This window comes from Monodelphis domestica, chromosome 2 (assembly GCF_027887165.1).
Source record: "Monodelphis domestica isolate mMonDom1 chromosome 2, mMonDom1.pri, whole genome shotgun sequence".
NCBI classification, from domain to species: domain Eukaryota; kingdom Metazoa; phylum Chordata; class Mammalia; order Didelphimorphia; family Didelphidae; genus Monodelphis; species Monodelphis domestica.
In genome coordinates, this window is record NC_077228.1 from 412,555,557 (window position 1) to 412,579,453 (window position 23,897).

At 36.3% G+C, this 23,897-nt stretch overlaps 1 protein-coding gene across 1 annotated transcript in view; it reads right to left on the minus strand.

Moving 5' to 3' along the window:
* The window catches only part of IL20RA (interleukin 20 receptor subunit alpha), a 57,562-nt gene that overhangs the window by 11,844 nt on the left and 21,821 nt on the right, over nucleotides 1-23,897 (minus strand). The window contains exons 2-3 of the mRNA XM_007484618.3: nucleotides 8,729-8,864; nucleotides 934-1,112 (exon numbers count right to left, since the gene is read on the minus strand). Coding sequence (XP_007484680.1) covers nucleotides 934-1,112; nucleotides 8,729-8,864 — 315 coding nt within the window. The remainder of the gene's footprint in view (nucleotides 1-933; nucleotides 1,113-8,728; nucleotides 8,865-23,897) is intronic.

Sequence of the window (23,897 nt, forward strand, 5' to 3'; positions counted from 1 at the left end):
CTTTCTAAAGTTGTTGGGAGGGTCAAATGAAATAATTGTAAGGTTCTTAGCACAGTGCCTGCCACCCAGGAGGTGCTATGTATTTATATATTTTCTATGTAATGTATATGTTAGCTACTATTATTGTTATTGGATAACATTATTTATGTTGTATTATACTTTTTATTATGTTAAACATTCCTCAATTACATTTTAATCTGATTTGCACCAAATTTAGTGCTGCAGCCTGCAGAGGGATGAATTTGATACCTGTTTCATAAAGGATGTTATCATAGAGATGTATTTGTGAATTTAAAAAGAGGCAGGCTAGTTATGTATGGAATAAGAGAGATGACTGATTAATGTTTGCATGCCTTTCTGGAATTTAGGTAATGTCAGGAGATTTAGAGAAGAGCCAAGTGTGGTACAGTGAGACATTTAGAGTCAGAGGACCTGGGTTCAAAACCTACCCCCTGTGTGACCTCTGGCAAATCATTTAACCTCTCTGGTCCTTACTGGTAAAATGGATTTGATAGACTTTCAGATCCCTTTCAGCCCTCATTCTAGGATCTTTTGATATTAGGTCAAACCTCATTGGAATATTTATGAAAGGATATGGACAAGAGCTACAAAGGATGAGAAAGTCTAAAGGAATTATGATCTGCCTTGTTGAAGAGAGTACCCATGTTGATAATATCACAAATTCATCAGTATATCCAATTATAAGTGAGAAGTTAAGGTTTAAAAACTGATTTAAGGTCAACCCAAAAGTTTGTGGGAGGGGCAGAATTAGAACCCAGATCTCCTGACACATAGCATTTAGTGATCTCATTTGCTTTACAAGGCTAAATTATTTTTTAGGCACCAATAGATGAGAGTGGAGAAACAAAAAGTGATCTCTGAGAGTAATCCTTCCCAATCTGTTAACCTCTGATGCTTAACTACGTTACTTACTTTCTGACCATGGATTAAAACGTTCCGTTTCTACCCATTTGGAACAATCTTTCCCCCAGATGGCCTTAACTCTCCCATAGTATTGTTCTTCATAGTCATAAGTTTCACAGGAGAGGTCACAGGAGGTTATGTTCATATTTCTGCATTCTGATTTATTCAGCCATTTCTTTTGGCCATATCTGCGTAAGGAGAAAGTGGTACATGATGAAAACCTGAATGCCCATTGTTCATTACAGTCAAAATAATCATTACCTAAAACAGACTGGAAGTTAGGACCTTTTCTTCAGTAAAAAACAAAGGTGTCTGTCCTGGAGACAAAGAAGAATCTACTTTTGCTGCCAGTATTTTCTTTATGAGTCATTGTTTGTTGTCATTCCTTTTCTCTTCTGAGAATTATCATTTGAATGGTACAACTTTTTTTTTTTAATGCTCTTGGTCTACAGTATGAGTCTTATGTTTTGGGTGATCTAATTTGGGAGTAATGATATATGTGAGTTTTACTCATCACATGTACTGACATCACTTGGAAGGTAAAAGGAAAGATAAAGTCATCCTTCTCTTGAACAATTATCATTTCTGGTTTAATGATTTTACACTTTAAACATTTTATACAATATTTAAGCCAGATTGGCATAAAAAATCTAATAGAAACCACTGCCAGAATCCACCAAAATTATTTTTAAACTAATGATAATCCGGCTTTTGCACTCATTCTCTTCCTAATCATACTATTTGTAAGGTAGAATAAGTAGTGTCTATTATTGCCATTTAATCAATTGATAAGAGAAAGCAGAGGTGGAAATGAGACTAACATTGAGGTTCTTCGCATCTGGCACTAAACCAAATTATTAATGATAGAATACAAATTTTGACACTAGAATTTCATTTAGATACAGATGATAGAGATTTTATTTAGTAATTGAGTGCTTTTTCTTTTTTCTGTGCCCTCACAGCAGGCAGATCAATTGAACCCAGTTAGTATTTATGAAGCACCTACTATATTTTTCAGATTGGATGCTCATTGAGGGTAGAGATTTTTTGCCTCTTTTTGTATCCTCAGCTTTTAGCACAGTGCCTGGCACATGTTAATCAATAAATATTTATCGATTGATTCACTTGATTGATTGTTTTTAAGACTAGATCTTTTAATTTCACTGAGGTTGGGTGTATAGGTGCTACTCATAAGTCTGTTTCCATTTTGATGAACAGGAAAGCTTTGGATGCTTGTTCTCTCTTCCTTAAGCAATTTGGTGGATCCCTGCTCCTGGGGGCTTGCTATACTGATGCTGGACCTAGTTCAGATACCAAGCTTCAGAGCCCAGTGTTGCTCAGAACTCCAAAATTCAAGAAGCCTTACCTTTGGCGATCTTGGTTGGGATATAGGCCATAATGTCTACAAGCTTCTGCTTTGTCTAATGTTCTGTGCTAAGTGCTAGGGATACAAAAATGAAGCCAAATACAGTTTCTATACTCAAGGAACATGGTCCTTGCAAGAGCTATTTCTATGCCAAAAGTACTCTCCTCATTTCTGACTCTTAGAATCTCTAATTCTCTTAACAATAACAACAAAAATTTTTAAAGCCCATAGAAAATAACAAAAAACCACAAACCCTCACTTTCTGTCTTAAAATCAATACTAAGTTTCAGTTCCAAGGAAGAAGAGAGGTAAAGGTTAGACAACTGGTATTAAGTGACTTGCCCATAGTCACATAGCTAGTAAGTGCTTGAGGATAGATTTGAACCTAGAACGTCACTTCTCTAGGTTTAGCTCTACCTACTGAGATACCTAACTGTCCCTCTAATTCCCTTTAAGACTCAGGTCAAGTGTCACTTTCTGGAGGTCTTTCCTGATCTTCCCGCCTCCACCCCTACCTTCTAGTATGATACATCACAAAATTATTGTGCATACATAAGGTTCTGTATATACTTATATATTTACATTTTTTTCTCCTCCTCTCTTCCAAATGTAAACATCATGTGGGCAGGCACAATTTCATTAATGTGTTTATATCTCTAATACCCTGCACAGTATCTGGAACATAGTTAACATTTAATAAATACTTGATGGTTGATTGGAGTTTGTATAGTGACAGACTGGGGGCAAAGGAAACAAGAGCAGAGGTGAGCATAATAAAAGTTATCATGCAAGTGCATTATACAGGTATCACTGCCATATTGTAACTTTCCCCTTTGTGGTTTTGGCATATAATAGGTTGGTATAAGAAATTAAACGGGAGTTTTTTGGAAATTTTTCAGAAGCCACAGATGACACAGGAAGGACAGTAGACAACACAAAAAAGTTTAGAAACCATATAGAGCAAAATATATATAGAGAGAATATACTATATTTAGAGACTATATATATATATATATATATATATATATATAAAGAAGCAAAGAAATAAAGAAAAAGAAAGGAAGGAAGGAGGGGAGGAGGAAAAGAAGTTAGGAAGGAAGGAAAAAAGGAAGGAGGGAAGGAGGAAAGGAGAGAAGGAGGGAAGAAGAGAAGGAGGGAAGGAGGAAAGGAAGGAAGGAGGGAGGAAAGGAAGGAAGGAGGGAGGAAAAGAAGGGAGGGAGGGAAGGAAAGAGGAATGGAAGGAAGGAAGGAACTATATAGCTATGACCAAATACTTAACCTAAATTTTACAATAAATTACTGTAAACACCCCATAAAAAAAGGAAAAAAATTCAGACTTCTCAGATATGAAAGGAGGACCAAAAATTTTTACTCCTATTTTGCAGATCATGGAGGTCCTGTGCTCCTAACCCCTATGATGTGGAATGGATGCTTGTATTAAGGGAAGTTTTTCTTGCCTGTCATAGAGTGTCTAGTTATCTCTCCCATATACTTATAATTGGCAACCCATAAGTGAGCACAAGTGCATAGGAAATTGTGGTAAATTGGAAAAAATCCTAGTTCAAGAGTCAGGAGACATTCATTCAAATTCTGTTTCTGTCAGGTGCCACTTTGGTAACTTGGGCAAATCACCTAACTTTCTTAGGTCTTAGTTTCCTCAGCTATAACATAAAGGTACTGGACTAGATGGCCACTGAATTGTCTTCTAGTTCTAGTTCTAAAATCCTATGAAAGTAGACTAGTCTCCCCTTGATAAGCAGAAGAAGCCTTTCTATATAGACACTTGGTATAATATGTAGCTCCTCTCTATAATATTGTTTGGTTTTAGTTATGTCTCCCTCTTTGGGACCCCATTTGGGTTTTTCTTGGCAGAGAAGCTAGAATGGTTTCCCATTTTCTTCTCTAGCTCATTTTACAGATAAGGAAATGGAGGCAAATAGAGTTGAGTGACTTGTATTGGTGGCTGGATTTGAACTCATGAAGATGAGTCTTTCTGACTCCAGGCACAGAACTCTATCCACTGTGCTACCGAGCTGCCCTCTATATCAAAGCTAGATAGTCATTCATCCCACAAATCCTTTCTGCCAAATGTCTCACACTATACAGGAGGATTTCCTTTGTCATTTTATTCATTATGAAGGGAGAGGTAACTGAGTTTATACCACTGAGATTTAACTTTTATGATAATAGGAAATAGTAGTCATATAAAAACATATATATATAAAACAAGAACAATTATCCAGAGAACATAGGCTTGAAATTTGAGGATGTAGTTGGCACTACTCTGCTGAGGGAAACTATGCTTCTTGGCAAACAGATCTACTCTCTTAAAAAGATATATTTTTGGTAGCAATAGGTTTTGCAAACATACAGTCACTTGTGTTAAAGTTATGAAGCCAGCCAAGACACAACAGTGAAAGTCTGATCCTATTGACTAATAGAAGCTCAACCCTTTTTTTGGGGGTGTTGGAACTCTTTAGCAGTCTTTTGAAATCAATGAACCCTTTCTCAAAATAGTGCTTTTAAACACATAGAATGAAACACACAAGACTACAAAGGAAACCAATTATATTAAAATATAATTATAAAAATATTTTTGTAAAAACTCTATGATTAGGGACCTCTGTTATAACCAAAGTTATATATCTATCTATCACCACTGTTTGAATTGTAATATATTGAACACCACTGGTGAGGAAATTCTTCTATAAGGATCAGGACAACTGCAGCATCTGACAAGATGACATTTATGTACTATTTCAGTCAACATGTCAATAATAAGGCTATATGTATAGAAAAACTATTGTATCTGAGTCTGAGTAGAGGTTGGGTGAGAATAGGGATAGAAAGAGGAAAGAACATTTTAATGGGGAGAGAACCTAGTGTAGTAGAAAAGGCACTGGATTTGGAATCAGAGCAGATAATTTCAAATCCCATCTTTGCTCTCTGCTATATGCTTGACCCTCATTTAGAAGATCAATGGCATTATTGGGTAATGGCTTTTCTGTGAATTAGATTTAAGTATGGCAGAGTTGCACAAAGTTATAAATAAATGTATTACTTTACAACTAAATAAGAAGACAAGATATTTAAGAAAAATAGTTGTTAAATCACAAATCACTTTTAAGTCCTAATAGTGAGAATGTATTTTCTTTTGGGATCCATTATGTTTAGTAGGTAAAAATGTTGGCTCTGCAAACAAACTAAATGGTAATTGGGAAAAAAGGACTCTTCCAGTATCTTTGAAGCCCCAGTGCCAAGACAAAAGTCAAAGTGACTAGAGATGGCATGGAATGCAGTGGATGACTGTGGCATCTTTGTTGTCTGACCAAGCTCTAAGTGCCCCACAGTGCCTACCTCCATCTCCTTCATGGCTGTTTGAACAAATTGTCTAAGATGACTTGGAGTCCCATCTCTGCAATTTCCTACCAACTACCTGGGTAACCATGGGCAAAGCACTTTATCTCTTGAAGCCTCGTCTGTAAAATGAGGGCCTTGGGTTAGATTAGGGGTCCTTATCTGGAGTCTACAGAGATATTTCAGGATGTCTATGAATCTGAAACTTTTTTAATTTTGAAAATGTTTCCAATACAATTGATTAACTTTATAATCTTATTTGTTTTATTTTACTTACTTATTTGAAAAATCTTGCCTTCCATCTTGGAATCAATACTGTGTAGCAAGGGCTACCAGAGTCACATAGCTAGGAGGTATCTGAGTGCATATTTGAACTCAGGACTGACCATCTCCAGGCTTGGCTCTCCATCCACTGAGTCACATAACTGTCCCCTATTTTATACATGTAAAAACATAATTCTAAGAAAGAGTCCATAGGCTTCATCAGACTGCCAAATGGGGCCATGTCTTTTTTTTTTAACCCTTACGTTCTGCTTTAGAAACAATATTCTGTATTGACTCTAAGGCAGAAGAGTGTTAAGAACTAGGCAATGGGGGCTAAGTCACTTGCCCAGGGTCATGCTGCTAGGAAGTATCTGAGGTCAGATTTAAACTCAGCACCTCCCATCTCCAGGCTTGGATCTCTGTCCACTGAGCCACCTACTTGCCTGAGGGTGGGGGGTGGTCCATGTCTTAAAGAAGTGTAAGAACTCCTGAACTAGATGACCGTTAAGGTCTCTTCCAGCTTCAAGCCCTGTGATCCTATGGTTTGTTATATGGAGTTAAAATGGTGCTACTAGCAGATCAAAGAAGACATTTCAATCTGTGATTGCAAATATAGTACAGTAGGGTATATTAAATGCAAAGCTGCTCCAGATGCATTATTTGGAAGGGCATTTCTTAATTTTTAAAAAGCTAATTATCTTCTAACTCAATTTAATTTCATCTCTGTTTATGTGTTCTTATGAAAGTACCGATAGGCAATCGGGTTAAATTTAATCTCATTTCTAATCACTGCATTAGCAGTAATTAGCTTTAAATGAAACCAGTGAACTAGCAACTTTGCAAACAGAATGAGAAAGAGAAATTCTCCTAGTTCAAATAATGAAGGGTTTTCTTTTTCATTCTTGTGAACTAGCTTTGTGTTTTTTGTAATAATTTCACTCCTGTCCCACCTATTCAGGGTAGAGCTCTAGACACCCCTTTTAGGCACTTAAGAACTATTCCTTTGTATCATATTTGTCATGTTCTTCATTAGGCTGGCAGCTCTGTTAGGGCAGGAGTTATGTCTTAGCTTAACTCAACTGCCCAATCCCTCCTGGCATTCCTTATGTTGAACAAATGTTGATCCCACTGAAATGATTGAGATTGTAGCCTCACCACTTGGAAGGAGTCTGGCGACTTTGGGATGCTTTTTGCCCAGCTCTATTGTTTCTTGCTTTAAATATTTTCACATGGACTTCAGACATGCACAGACACATAAAGACTCCTTTACAGCAGAGAAATCTGCAAGCTTTCTTTTTTTTTTAGTTGTGCAATCAAGACTGTATTTGCTCACATAAATCATGGGTGGTTATCCTCTCACCATTCCCAACCCTCCAATCACATTAACATCTAAGGATCAGAATAAGCCCTGTGCCTCCACCTAAAGGAGAATTTTGAAGAGAACAGATACAGAGGAATAAATTCAGAGATGAATCCAAGAGCTTGTTTTAAATTTCAAAATCACCAATTGGAAAATTTCTAAATCAATGAGAAAATGTCACACATTTTATTATAGGAATATTATAAGTCTATATTTCTCATTAATGTGCTCATTAAAAATGGTGTTTTTGTTTATGCATCACAAACATTTTTGGAGGGCAGTGAAGTGGTACAATGGATAGAGCGCCAGGACCAAGGTCAGGAAGATTCATCTTTCTGTGTTCAAATCTGGCCACAAAAACTTACTAGCTGTATGAACCTTGGCAATATACTTAACCCAGTTTACCTCAGTTTCTTCACTGGTAAAATGAGATGGAGAAGGAAATGGTAAACTACTCCAGTATCTTTCCAAGAAAACTTTAACTTAGGTCACAAAGAGTTGGGCATTACTGAAACAACTGAACAACAACATTTAAAGATATCCCTCCGACTCCAAAGCCCTTTCAGGTAACAAAGAAAAACAGTAAGTAAAACTACCTTGTCTGACAGTGGGTAGAACAGTTTGCACTTGTATTCTTCCACTTCTACTAGCTAAAGGAGGGAGATGAATTTTGTCATCACTTCATTGGGGCCACGGTTGGTCATTACCATTATTCAGCATTTGAGGAAGGACAGATTTTGTTGCCTGTGATTATTCACCAGATTTAAATTAAGCGACATAAGAAAATCTGAGCTACTTTTGCCCATGGATAAGTTTCAGAATGGATTGATTGTCCAGTTCATTTGTATTGAGCTGGAAATTTTTGTCCATCCTTTTCCACTTAAATGTTTATTCATTGTCCAGGACCAAATACTTCTTTAAAAATAAAAACCCTTACCTTTTGCTTAGTATCAGTTCTAAGATAGAAGAACATCAAGGGCTAAGCAATAGGGATTTAGTGACAGGGTCACTATAGCCAGGAAGCTGTTGGCCGGAATGTCAGAGACTCATAAAGGTCATAGAATTAGAGCTGAAAGAAAGCTTAATGGTCATATAGTTTGACTCCCTAATTTCGAGATGGATAACCTGAAACCCAGAAAAATTAACAACTAGCTGTTTTGTAGTGCTTTGAGGAAGTGTGTGAGGCCACATTTGAACCCAGATCCTCTTGATTACAAGCCTGCCATTCTATCCACTGTGGGACCTACGGGCCTCTCAATGCTTCTTCTTTAATGAAAACAAAGAAAACATTTTGTCACTTTAATTTCATAGAAAAATATACCAGAATTAATGAGTCATTTAACTTTCATTTGTTCAAGAATTGTTATTTGATGCTATGAAAGGTTTATTTTTATTTATAGCACGAGTCCTTGGTCAAAGATGGTAGAAAGGAAAAATCAAACAAATAGAAAACTTACATCAGATACTGCACAGTGTAAACAACTCCAGCTCCTCCTAAGCCCTCTGGTGAATTCCACCGTAGAATGTTATTCATATTTACAGATGAAAAAGTGACATTGGTTGGTTTAGGTAAACCACTACTGATACAATGAGCTGAAAAAAAAATAAAAAAGGATTTACACAGAGAAAGAAAAAAATTTGCCCCTTAGTGTATTAGAGAATATGTGCTCAAAACACAAATGGCCAAGTTGTATGACAACCTTTTAAAAAAAATACTAAGTCTTTATTAAAAGGGGTAGGATGATGGATATTACAATATACAAAGTATATTACAATAGATAATCAGTGAAAGCAAATAAGCTGATTTGTTCAAATGATTAGGTCCTACTAAATTCATGCTAGAGGATTTAATGAGTCAATGGCATCAATTGCAGAGCAATTAGCTAAAGTGTAATCATGGAGGATTGAGGAAATGTCTAAATGCCACATACCTAGATTATAACAGAAGGACCATCCTAGAATGAAAAACCCAAGTTTAAAACTCAGTACCAGGAGATACAATCAAAGGAACAGAGGAATTTAAATTTCATTTGTAATCAAAATGCTATTGAGTAATAGCGTGACTGGATTAAGAATATGCCCTGACATGACTGTCCATGTTTTCTTCTTGACAAGAATCTAGGGAATATCACAGAGACTCTAGTGCAGAGTCAAAAAGTCCTTAAACGAAGCCATTGAGGGCAGTCCAGTATTGGATAAATTCTCTTGGTTCATGTATGCTATTAATAATAACTGAAAGTTATATGGCACTTGTAAGTCTGAAAAACTCTTTACATACATTATCTAATGATGGCTTCATTATAGCCCTATGAGGCAGACATTAAAAGTAATATGTTTCCCATTTTTATAGATGCCACCAGATCGTGTCATAGAATTAGAGCTGAAAGAGAGTCAATGGTCATTTAGATCAACTTCCTCATTTTACAGATTAATAAACTGAGGACCAGAGAAATTAAAAACTACAATTTATGTAGTGCTTTGAGATTTGCAATGCAGGGTATCTAGGTGGCACAGTGGATGGATCACTAGTCCTGGAGTTCAAATCTAGTGTCAGACATTTCTTAAATGGGCAAGTCATTTAACCCTGTTTGTCTTTAAAAAAATTTGCAAAACACTCTATACAGTTATCTCATTTGATTCTTAGTACAATAATATGAGGTAGTTAGTAAGCTCTGGCAATTTTTATCATGTAAGAAAAATCTCCAGCATTACTCTTGCAACAGATTAAGACTTTTTCTTGAATTGTCCTAATTGAGAACAGAAAGCCTTATCACCTCCAGGCACAAAGAGACCAAAAGGATAGTCATTTTGTTATTTTTTTGATCACAGTAATCCATGAAACAAACAAAAATACAAAATGGCACCCATTCCTATGGGCCTTTTTTTTTTTTACAATTCTTTAGTGATGATAGCTGGATCTTTCCATCTGACTTGTAGATGAAATCTCCTATATGTATTTTTTCCCCTTAACCAAAAAAAAAAAAATTGGTAAAGAACACTAAGAATCACAATGTTTAGATAATCTCCAAAACTTTGTTGGTTGTAGGTATTATAAGTACAAGATCTTTGACCAATAACCAATGAATACATGTATAATTTCGAAGAGAATTCATATTAATCTTGGTTCTTACCATAAACAAAACCAAAGGAGGAAGAAAATCTCAGTTAAATAGGATAGTTCACAGGCACTCCTCAGAGGGGCAAAAAAAGAACTAGTAGAAATGTTATTCCATGCCTAAAGGCAATGAGAAATATGATTTCTAGGCTCACTTTTACTACTTATAAATATTTGCAAAACTATGAGCATGTCAATAGTTGTTGCTTATGTACCAATATTGGTTAAAGCAGTATTTGATGAGGCCCTCCCAATAAAACCAACTGCTTCTGTAGGAGCTATAACCTTTGCCTCCTCTGTAGAGTCTGCTCCTGAAAAGAGAAAAGAAAACGGAACCAAAAAATTGAAAAAAAGAGAGAAAAGAAAGTTTTTATCATCAATGTCCTTGGTTTTGTCAGATGGTGCAACATTAAAAACAGATGTGGTTTTTATGAATGGAAATAATATTAAAGAGATGAATTACCATTTGCTTTGCCCCTGCATTCTAAGGATCACAGACCTTTCCATCTGACTTGTAGATGAAATCTCCTATATGTATTTTCTCCCCTTAACCAATGTGAGCTCCTTGAAAGCAGATACTATGTTGTTTTCCTATTTGTATCCCTGACTCTTAACTCAATGTTTTGTACATTTAAAGCACATTTTAATCAGTGCTTTTGCCTTCAAATTCCTTCCCTCCCTCCTTCGCTCTCTCCCTCCTTCCTTCCTTCCTTCCTTCCTTCCTTCCTTCCTTCCTTCCTTCCTTCCTTCCTTCCTTCCTTCCTTCCTTCCTTCCTTCCTTCCTTCCTTCCTTCCTTCCTTCCTTCCTTCCTTCCTTCCTTCCTTCCTTCCTGCCTTCCTTCCTTCCCTCCTTCCCTCCTTCCTTCCTTCCTTCTTTCCTTCCTTCCTTCCTTCCTTCCTTCCTTCCTTCCTTCCTTCCTTCCTTCCTTCCTTCCTTCCTTCCTTCCTTCCTTCCTTCCCTCCTTCCGTCCTTCCTTCCTTCCTTCCTTCCTTCCTTCCTTCCTTCCTTCCTTCCTTCCTTCCCTCCTTCCATCCTGCCTTCCCTCCTTCCCTCCTTCCTTCCCTCCCTCCTTCCCTCCTTCCTTCCTTCCTTCCCTCCTTTCCTCCTGCCTTCCCTCCTTCCCTCCTTCCCTCCTTCCTTCCTTCCCTCCCTCCTTCCCTCCTTCCTTCCTTCCTTCCTTCCCTCCTTCCCTCCTTCCCTCCCTCCTTCCCTCCTTCCTTCCTTCCTTCCTTCCTTCCTTCCTTCCTTCCTTCCTTCCTTCCTTCCTTCCTTCCTTCCTTCCTTCCTTCCTTCCTTCCTTCCTTCCTTCCTTCCTTCCTTCCTTCCTTCCTTCCTTTCTCCCTTCCTCCCTCCCTCCCTCCCTTCCTTCCTCCATTCTCTTCCTCCTTCCCTCCCTCCCTCCCTTCCCTCCTTAAAATCAGTGATTTCAATGTAAAAGTGTAAAAATATAAATACAGTGAGAAATTCATAGGAAAGCAAGTTCTAGTAGGAAGAAAGGAGAAAGCCCAAAGACTTATGGGCTACAAAGAAGCTTCATTTTTCTTATGTTGTAAACATTTCCTTTGAGTAGACATGCTGGACATGTTAAACATCAAATAGCACAGAATCACTTTTGTATTCTGGAGCATTGTGGCAGTGTGGTGAAGCTCATGAATCAATTCTAAGATTTTAAATTCATGAAATAAAATATGTAGAATAATAAAGAAAATTAATTATATTGAAATAGAGTGATCAAGACATTTTTTAAAACTATTGGGAATAAAATAAGCATTTGAGTTAATTTGGATCTTAGTAGCTAAGGACAGAGTAAGGATACTGAGAAGTTGCTTTAAGACCAGCTGGAATCTTGGAGTAGGTTCCTGGTAAGGAAGTCTGAGAAACCTTAGAGGCTGTTGGTTTTCCAACTGCAAAGACACTCTTGGAGAGAGTTGTCAGTCTAAAAGACTGGTTGGATTGTGCTCCCTGGGAAACTGGAAACCCAAGTGGCAATTGAAAGAGAACAGGTTGAAGTTTTGGTAATAGTTTGTGAAGAAGAGAAATAAAGTCTTTTTTCCTGTGTGGCTGCAGAATGGAACAGGTCAACTGGGCCTATTCAGGCCTTACTGAAGCCTGACTAGGCCCTGAAAAGAACTGGCAGTTGGAAAAGTGAGCTGGAAAGAATACCAAGAGGCATTATAAAATATATATAAAGCACAGAGACTGATACACTGTGGTACAATAGAATGTAATGGAATTCTCTACTAGCAGCAATGCAATCATCCAGGACAATTCTGAGGAATTTATGAGAAAGAATGTTGTACACAACCAGAGAAAGAATTGTGGGAGCAGAAACACAGAACAAAATCAATTACTTGATCACATGGGTCGATGAGGATATGATTGGGGATGTAGACTCTAAATGATCACCCTAGTACAAATATCAATAATATGGAAATAGGTCTTGATCAATGACACATGTTAGACCCAGTGGAGCTGTTTGTTGGCTCTAGGAGGGATTTGGGAGAAGGGGAGGGAAAGAACATGAATCATGTAACCATGAAAAAAAATGTTCTAAATTAATTAATTAAATAAAACATTTCAAATAAAATATATAAGGATATTATCAATTAGTATGATTATTTAGGATAGTATTTTGGGAATTTAGTCTAGTGATAAGGAATATAAGGAGGCTTGGGGAAACTCGAGCAAGAAGACAGTTCTTGCGAACCAGAGGGGGGATAAAATTTAGATTCTTTTTAGATTAGGGAAATAATCCTCCATTATTTGTTTACCTATCTTTTCCTACCTAAAAACCTTTTAAGAAATATTAAATAGGTTTTGCTAAGCTGTCTCCAATTATTTTAACTCAGCCGTTTCTGACTAGTCCCAACAATTAAACAGAGCCTCAGCTCAAACTGAGCTGGCAGTCAACTGCCTTTTAGACAATAACAACAACAACAATTAGAGCCTACCAAAAGATATTGTTTCCAATTACAATCCAACAAAACCAATCCAAGCTTAAGGACTCTTGAAATAACATTATGAAAATTGAAATAAATTATATTTTAATGGTCTAAAATACTTGTTACTTATTTTGGAATTATCCTTGACTTAAGAGTCAAGATCAAAATGAGCAAAAAGCTAGTATTATAATAAGAAAAACTTAAGGCAAATAATTGAAAAGACTCATTTCTGAACTTTTTAAGCATGTAATTAAAATAGGTATATAAAAATAGGTAATGGACAGCAGAAATTCTAATAACAATTATAATAATTTTTACAGAAATTTCATCTAGGTTGCTCAGTAGATAAACTGCTGGGCTTACAGTCAGAAATATCTGAGTTCATATTTCACCTTTGACATTAACTGTAGCTCTAGAAAGTCAGTTAACCTCTGTTTACCTCAGTTACCTCATCTGTAGAATGTCAAAAACACTTACTTTCCAGAGTAATAATGATAAAATAAAATATTTGCAAAGTACTTTGATTATGGAATCCAACTGCCAAAAGACCAAAGGAATTCAGAAAGGACTTTAGCCAACAAACACTTGAAAGAATCAAGTGTTTGTTGGCTAAAGTCCTTTCTTGCAAGAAGCAAGTGGGAAAGAGATGTCAAATACTACACCTGTGTGGACTATAAATCTATTTGTCTGATCTTATGAGGAAGAATGGTAGCAGAATACAAGCTATATCAGATTATAAAGCAGAAAGAAGTAAAGGTGAATGAAACACACTTAAAAGAAAGCTTGGCAAAAGATCAAACTAAGCAACATCATCTTATGGACATGGAAGGATGAAAAATGGGATGATAACAAAGAAAAGAAAAAGAAAAAATATCCAAAGAGCATAACAATCTATTTTGACCATGAAGAACAGAGGAGTTATTTCACTTAGATGCTAAAATCATAGTCCTCAATGTGATTATGGTGGAAGTAAAAATGACAATAAAAAGAAAGGACGGAAAAGCAGCTCTTTGAATATAAGCTTTCGGAGAGTAATGTGCTCCCTTTTATCTTTTCATCTGCACATTAGACAAAGTGTATAGAAAGGAGATGTATGTTGGAGATGACAAAAATGTGGGCACCTTGACATATTGATGTACAAAGATATCATAAGGAAGGGAAGATGCCAAATTAATGGGAAAACATTCGGATTTATTAACACCAAAAAAGGAACACAGAGAATAGCAATAGTTATCAGCCTATGTGCCCACTTTTTGAATTATACAAAATCTTTATGTGAATCCTCTATCAATGCATGAAGGTTATGTATCAGCAACAAATGAGCAGAGGAAGTGAAGGGAACAAGCACTTGTTAAATTCCTAGGATATGCTAGACATTGTGCTGAACACTTTATGAGTATTATCCAATTTTATCCTCACAGCATCCTGAGAGGTAAGTGCTATTATTTACCCCATTTTTACATTTGAGAAAATTGAGGGAGACAGATGTCAAGTGACTTGCCCAGGGTCACTCAGCTAGCAAGTGTATCTGAATCTGGATTTGACATCAGGTCTTTCTGATTCTTGAAGTTCAGTACTCTATCCACAGTGACCTGGCTATTCAATAATAAGGGCATTAGTAGAGAACAAACAAGTTTTTACAAGTGATAATCTACAACTACTCTTTATTTCACAGTTGATTAAAACTATAGAGAATATAAGAGTTTCTGTGCTTATTGTTAGTTATTATTATTGCCACAATTATAAAAAGTATTCAATTTGTTACAGCAAAATTCTATCATATAGGCTCTTTTTCATCAAGATGTCTTCCAAACATACATTAAAATAATTTCAGATTCCTTGAAAGCTATGACAGAAAAAACAATACTGTTCAATGACTCCCTAATTATAAACATTAAAAGAGGCATAAAAGAGAGAAAGATATGATCTCCAAAGTAATTTTGTCACTGTTTTGGCAGAGATCTGGGTAAAAATGCCAGTTAAAGAGGGATTCCCTATGGATGGTGAGATCCTCCAATTGTCCCTCTTTGCAGATGATATTGTCCTAATGGCATCCAGCTCCAGAATGCCAAAGAGTCTACTTGAAGAAATCCATAACCACTCAATTGAGTGTGATTTGAATTACACAGAAAAGACCAAGTGGATGAAGAATGTCTGATGCCCAGATTCTGATATGAGTTTGGATAAACTCTTTTAGAAAAAGACAATACAAATAGACAATTTGGTCCCAGAGTTAAGGAAGAGGAAGAGGGTTGGAATGCTTTGGGGAAACTGGAAAGCATCTTTATACTTCCTCTGGAAACACATCCTCATTTTCTTTACATGATCATTCTGCTGGTATTCCTATATAGCACTAATAAACACTTTTCCAAAAGAACTGAAAACAAATATGGCAAAGAGGGCAATAAGAAGGCACATAGTAAGTATGAACACATAGTTAATGAAGAACTTCAAAGGAAAATAGTAATAAAAGATGTCATAAGTGAAATGTGTGATAGGAAGAGAAGATAGGTCGGTTATGTGGTGAAGGTAAGTGATGACAAAGGGACAGCTAGAATATCCCACTTGTTTCCTCCTGATAGCAGAGGAAAATGAGGAAAGCCTTCAGCACATTGAGTGTATTACCTCTGGTGTACTTAAGGGAGGAGATGGACCAATGTTAAAAAGGACAGGAAGGTATGAGTGGGTTTTATGAAGATTGGATTTAGAAATATGATTGTACCAATGAAGGTACTTAGCTCTTCCTTTATTGGGAAGATTGAATTGTAATCCAGTCTATTTTTAGATTTTAATCTACAAAAAGGTGATAACTCAATATTTTAAGTAGATCTACCCATTTTAACTATAAAAAGGTGTTAAGTAACTACAAAAGGTGAACTAACCAAAAAAAGGTGTTAAGTAACCCAAAAAGGTATAATCTAACCAAAGAAGGTGTGAACTAAAGAGCAGGCAGTCGTAGAGAAAAGCATCTGCTGTGATTGATACATGTGAAATATAGGGGAGGTGATACAAGAGAAAAAGATCTTTTAAAATGGGATCAGAGGCCAGAAGAAGAGATGTATTCAATTCAAGGAGACCAAAGAGCTCTCTGACTGGGAGGAGAGACTGGAAGAGGAACTCGATCCTGGAGGAGCTCATGCAGGAGACCTCAGACTGCTTTCTTTTTAGAGGGTCACCATTGGTGAGTGAAAGGCTGACTTAGTGACCCTGCCTTTCTAGGAGTTGTAAACCTCTGAAAAAGGCCCATCATCTTGGGACTCTTTTCCCTAATAAGGGCTTTAGAATTTCTACCTGGCTCAGAGGAAGCTGGAGTTTTCTCTCTCTCTCTCTCTCTCTCTCTCTCTCTCTCTCTCTCTCTCTCTCTCTCTCTCTCTCTCTCTCTCTCTCTCTCCCTCTTTCCTTAAATCTTCCTCTATTGTAAATAAACTACCATGAATTCCATTCTACTTTAGTAATTCATTTTGGGATTTAGAAATTAAATCCCTGGTGACCACCTATATAAATATTTAGAGTCCAACCACAATTTAAATTTAACTGTTGTGATATGTATCAATGGGGAGAATCACCAAATTAAGACCCTAAAACAAGGTGAATTTGAGTATTTTATTCATGGTACCACACCTAATAAAATGTAAGAGGAAGTATGTGAACTGAATTCTTCCTCAATAAGTCCAGCACTCTCTCTAGTATCACTTTCTATTTGGATTAGTGTTGGACTGGGAAGTTGATTTCAGTCTTAAAGATGTGGCCTGGAAACAGATAATTTCAGTTCAGATTTATCCAAGGATCTTTCAAGAGTTACTCTGTAAAATAATTTTGAGGGGATTAGAATAATAATAATGTGGGAATTGGGTGAACCATACTGACTTCATTTTGTGATTCAATTCTGGAGCAAGCGCTTTCTATTTGATTATGGGTCTGTCCAATTTCTGACTTATATGAAAACTATTCAATTATGGGAATTGTAAGAGGATTTTTTGGCATTGTTTGAACCTGTTCCTGCTTGGCTTGGCTGGCTTTAGACCACCTTTACCTACTGCTAGAGACCCTTAACTGAGGATCTAGGTTATGCTGACCAGAAACCCAGTCAGATCTAAAGATTGATGCTGGGAGTTTTCTTAGAATTATACATCAGACTGGCCAATATGATAGTAAAGGTCTGATAAATATTGGGGGGAATGTGGCAAAACTGGGACACTACTGCATTGTTGGTGAAGTTGTGAACTGATACAACTGTTCTGGAGGGCAATTTAGAACTATGCTCAATGGGTTATAAAACTGTGTAAATTCTTTAATCCTGTTATACTACTACTGGGTCTATATACCAAAAGAGATCATAAAAAAGGGGGAAGGATCTACTTGTACAAAAATATAGCAGTTCTTTTTGTGGTGGCAAAGAATTGGGGAAACTGAAGGAATGTCCACCAATTGGAGAATGGCTGAACAAATTGTGGTATATGTTAGTATTGGAATACTGTACCAAAAAACCCAACCAATTGAAGCCTTCTGGAAATAAAAAGGGGGCTATCAGCAAAGCTATTAGCTTAGGCAAATGATTAGACAGATTTCCAGTGTGACTTGAGACAGAAGCTATATCCAGTCTGCATCCAGTCTCAGAAAGAGCAAAGAGCTCTTCTGAAAAGGAGAGGAGTGGAGAGTTGAGTCATGGAGTATTTGAAAACCTAAAATGAGGACCCTTAGAAGCTACCAAGAGGGATAGGGACTAGTTTGGGTTCAAGGGTGCTCAAACTGGGATATGTCAGTCCTAAGGTCTCTGAATTCCCCCAGAAGTCTAAATGAAACATGATATCAGATCCTGAAGAGCACTAACTCTGAACCTCAAATATCTGGGACTCAGATTAGGTGGAAGTCAGGCAGGGAACCCAGGTGACCTAGGGAGAAACTAATCCTATCATAAAACTCCAGTTCAGTAATTAAGACTGGAGAGATGAATAAATTGAAGAAAACTGCCAATGTTATAAATAGTTGCAGATATCCCTTCCACATTGTAGGGGGTCAGGGGCATGGTCCCCTTAATCTGGAAAATCCATGTAAAAATTTTTGGCCATCTCTTTATACCAGAGAAGTCTTGTTTTTTTCTTTTTCTTTTATGGGGTGTCTACACAGTACCTTATATTCATTTATGAGTTACTAAGCTTTTAAAAATATCTCTACATTTCTAGTCTTTGTATGTTGTTTGCTAACTATTGTGTCATTTTGCAAACTTTAGATTTTTACTTATTTTAACTTTAAAAAGGAACTGTGTATATTTATGGCATTAAAAGAAAATATATTGCTATTATTCAATATGATATTTAATTAACAATACATATATTTTATACATCTCCGAGTTTCTAAACCTTTTCTGTGTCATCTGCTGGCCTTTGTATGTTGTCTGTGGCTTCTGCAAAATTCCCCTCAATTTCCACTTAATTTCTTATGCTGACCCTTGATAAATGGGAACTGCAATGGGGAAATTTGCAATGTGAAAGGGATACCTGTACTACAAATAGAAGTGATCAAAAATCCAAGCTTCAGGAGAGTAATAATGACATAGCTGCAAGCAGAAGTTCAAAAGGAAAAAATGGATTTTCCACAAGCACTTCATTAACATAGGAAGAAATGAGTGCTAAGATTTCTGGTTGGTCTCCATACTACCTGTCTCTCCCTGCTCCAGTCCATGTTCCACACAGCTAAAGAGAATGATTTTCTTAAATTCACGTCTGTCTTTTCTATTCATTTACTTAATAAACCCCACTGGCTCCTTATTACCTCTAGTATCAACTATAAGTTCATCCTTTAGTATTTAAAATTCTTTATAACCTTTACCTTTCCTATGTTTCTAGTCCTTTTATTCATTATGGTCCCATGGATGACACCAAGCTTTAATGAATTAGTAGGTTTAGGTCCTAAGGAATGGAAGTACTGAAACGTTCTCTGCCTGTTAAAAATGTTAGATAATCTCACTATTCATTATTTCAGGCAGTTATACATTATACTTTGGAACTCCCGTGGGTTTTTTGGGGGGTCTTCTTCCACATGATGAATATGGAAATATGTTTTGTATATAACCAATATCAAATTGCTTACTATTTCAGAGAGAGGAAGTAGAGGGAGTGAGGGAGAGAATATGGAACTCAATATCCTAGAAAATGAATGCCAAAAATTGTTTTTTCACATAATTGGGGAAAAATAAAACATTACTGAAGAAGAAAAATATTTTGGAACTCTTTTATAATCTCCATTCTAATTTTGGAACTAGACCAATGATTTCATTGATGTATGGAAATTTTCTTTGAGGAAATGTATATAAGCACTTATTGTTCAACTCTGAGAGGTCCAGTGACTTCCCCAGCATCACACAGCCTGTCTGTGTCAGAAGTGGAATTTGAACCCAGGTCTTCTTGACTGAGTTTGACTCTCTCTCCATTGCATCATACTTGCTTCTCTTTAATCTTCTTGCAGATGGTATCTTATGAGGCTTTAACTTTTTATTGTTTGGGGAGGCATGTCATAATAGATTCAGACTGCATCCTAATGAAATATGCCAACAGAACACTTTTATATGTGTATATATGCATATATCCTAAGGCTAATATTAAGAGCAGGAAAAAAAAAACCACAATGTTAACAAAGACTTCATTTCCACCTTTTAGGCTAGTAATAGGTTGTATTCACATACATATTCATCATGACAACTGAGATTAGTGAAAAGTATGAGCAACTATTGTCCTATAAGAAATATAATTGACTCTGTCTTTTTTTTTTCCATTTCTGTGGGCATTTGTATTCTAAAGAAATAAAAAATAATAAAAGAGCAATATATTTGTGCAATATAAATCTAGCAATTTTGATTGATTCACTGGTCAAATATTTATTCAATCCCTGTCTGTATGACTAACATAAGGAAGCTCCGAAAATGGACTGTCTATAAGAGCTCTTTAATTTAGAGACAATCAACTTCTCTCCTTCTTAAAAGGGACAAATGGTTCTGTAAAATAGAAAAGGTGTCTACTCTTAGCTTGAGTTAAAGAGTAAAATGAATAATTTAATGGATCTATTCTCTCATTAATAAGTGTTATTATTATATTCCAATTCCAATTTTCCAAATAATAATTCCAATGATAAAGATTGCAACTCACCCTGTATGACTTCTGTCCATATTTTCCAATAAATGTTCCATAAGGAATCCACTCAATATACTGGAGTACTTCTCATAGACCTCTTGACATTTAGTGAATGTCAGTGAAATCTGTGTTGTTATTTGTGTTTTTACTGGATGATTTACCCATAAATTTGCATAAACATAGAATCTCAGAGTTGAAAGATATCTCTGAGTATATCTAGTACAACCCACATACAAACAAGAACCCGCTCTACTATACATCTGAGATGTACCCTAACTTTTCTTTGAGAAGCAGTGCTATACATTGGAAAGATCACTGGTTTGGGCTTAAGGTGAATTAAGTTCCAATCCCAACTTTGGTGCCCATGTGACATTGGATGAGTCATTTAACTCTCTTTGGGCTTCATTTTCTTCAGTAAAATGAGGAAATTAGATAGATAGTCTCTAAGGAGTCCTTCGGTTTTAAATTAATAAATGAATTAAACAGCAAGCAGTCTCCTTCTTTAGGCAGCTTGCTTTACTTTGGGAATGCTCAAAATAATATGAAATTTCCCTTTACATTTCTTTCCTTAATTTCCATCTTTGCAAGTTCTATCCATTGTTCCTATTAATGCCCTTGGAGCTTGAACAGAAAAAACAAACAAACAAACAAACAAAAACCACCTATTCTTTGTTCCCGGCAACAATCTTTCAAATATTTAGAGGCACCTACAATATTCCTTCACGCTCTTCTCCATTCTAAATATTTCCATTTTCTTCCATTAATATTAGTCAGATATGTGCTTGAGACACTTTTCTATCCTGTTCACTCTCTTTTGAATGGATTCCACTTTCAAATCAATAATTCAACTCAACACATATTTAAGTGCTCACTATATATCAAGACCCAGGCTAGTCCCAGAGATACGAAAAAGAAAGAAAGGAAAAAGAAAAAAAAAAGAAAACAGACCCTGGCCTCATGGAACTTACATTCTAGAAGGGGTATGGAGGGCTTATTAATATCCTTGCTAATATGACACCAAGAAGTGAAGTCGTGAAGTCTTGTGCAGTTTTGACTAAGTGCCCTATTTGTGATGGGATCAGTTACAATAATCCAAGAAGAAGAGATCTGAGGCATAAAGAACATTGAATCATCTTGCTTCACAATGACCAGGGGACCAGGTGACAGACACTGTTAACACAGGAAAGGAAAACAGTTTTAAACTTATTCATGAACAATGTATTGAATTAAATTTAAAAAATGAAGTTTTACTGTCCTTAATCATCACAGCATGTATAAGAAGCAAGTAAATAAATTACTCTGTCAACTAGCAATGATGCCTGCCTTACCTATTGGGAAGAAAATGCTTTGTACATTTAAATAATTAAGCTATCATTATTAATGATGTAATAAGTTTTTATATATAAATGCAAGCTATTATTAACTATGAAAACTTATGGAAACTTCATAATTATACTTTTAAACTGAATTATCTAAAATACCATTACACTATTTTTTTAAACCTTTACATTTTGTCTTAGAATCAATACTAACTATTGGTTCCAAGGCGGAAGAGTGGTAAGAGCTGGGCAATGGGAGTTAAGTGACTTTGCCCAAGGTCATAGAGATGGGAGTGTCTGAGGCTAGATTTGATTCCATGACCTCCCATCTCCAGGACTGGTTCTCTATTCACTGAGTCACCCAGCTGCCCCACCCAGTTACATTATTTATAACTGTTACAATACTCTGGATTAAATAAGTAATATTTGCTTCACATTATGAGGTATTTTTCTTTATATTCTCACCCTTAGAAATCCATCTAGCAGAAAAAGAAAATAATTTTCTCCGACCCATGTCTCAAACCAAAAACAAGCAAAGAAACGCCTTATATAGAAGACTACCCTAAATAGAAGTTAGTTCCTAATTATAATTAGTAAGGAGTGAGGAGTTGCTTAAGAAAGTTAATCCTGGGGCAATTAGATGACCCAGTGAAAAGAAAACCATGTCTGGAGAGGGGAAGTCCTGGGTTCAAATTTGACCTCAAACACCTTCTACCTCTGTGATCCAGGGCAAGTTATTTAACCCCAGTTGGTTCACCCTTACCACTCTTCTGCCTTGTAAATTATACTTATATCCATTCTAAGAGAGAAGGGAAGGAAGGAAGGTATGAAGGAAAGAGAGAGAGAGAAAGAGAGAAAGAGAGAAAGAAAGAAAGAAAGAAAGAAAGAAAGAAAGAAAGAAAGAAAGAAAGAAAGAAAGAAAGAAAGAAAGAAAGAAAGAAAGAAAGGAAGGAAGGAAGGAAGGAAGGAAGGAAGGAAGGAAGGAAGGAAGGAAGGAAGGAAGGAAGGAAGGAAGGAAGGAAGGAAGGAAGGAAGGAAGGAAGGAAGGAAAAGAAATAAAGAAAGAAGGAAAGAAAAAGGAAGGAAGGAAGGAAGAAAGGAAGAAAGAAAGAAATCTAATCCAGACCTTCAGACTGTGATTACCACAAACCTTCCCTTTGACTACTGAACTCAGACTTTCCAATTCACATTATCAATTTCGATGTTATCAATACAAAGGGGAAGAACCTGGCTGCACTAGATGTAACAGCTAAAAATTGTCTATTCTGGGGACTTCCCCTTTAGGGACAGTGAAGTTCTCATGGTCTTAACTAGCTGGGGAGTCGTGGGAAAGCTAATCATAGCTTATCACCAGACTCTGGTCTACTTTTGGTTGCCTAAGTTCCATCTGCATCAGTCATGTGAATTACAAAAAATCACCCAGGAGCTCGGGGCAGCCAGAAGAGCCTATCCATAGATTAAAAAAAAAAATCGTTTGAATTATAATCAATATTTGACTCCATGTAGTATCAAATAATTACCTCAAATCTTCTGAGGTAAATCTATCTGAGGTTTAATCAATAAACATTTGTGGAATACCTCCACACCAGAGAGATAGATGCTCCCCATGCTGCTGCTACATGCTGGGGGTACGAAGACAAAAAAGCAATAGTCTCTGTCATCAAGGAGCTTAAATTCTCTTGGTGAAGACAACTTGTACATATATAAGTATATGCAAATAGATACAAATAGACACACAAATACACACAATAGACAGATACAAATACATACAAGCATGCATACACATAAGTATGTATTCTATGTTATATGTATATATATTATGTTTCTATAACATAACTATATAGATATCATATAAATATAACTGAAAGGCTTCAGGTAGAAAGTAGTATGTAATTGGGCTTTGAGAGCAAACAGGAATTCTTAGAGATGCAGTCAGCTATTTAATGCTGTATTACTCATCAATGTGCTTTTAGAGTTCAAGGTCCAAATCAAAAGTTCCTTGTGACTCCTTGCCTGAGCCTTGCAGGTGGAACTGATCTGACTGGTCTTTTAGCATGTTATATGTATCATATCCTCATTTTTGTTATATTTATCTGTGAACATACTTAATAGCCTTTAATAG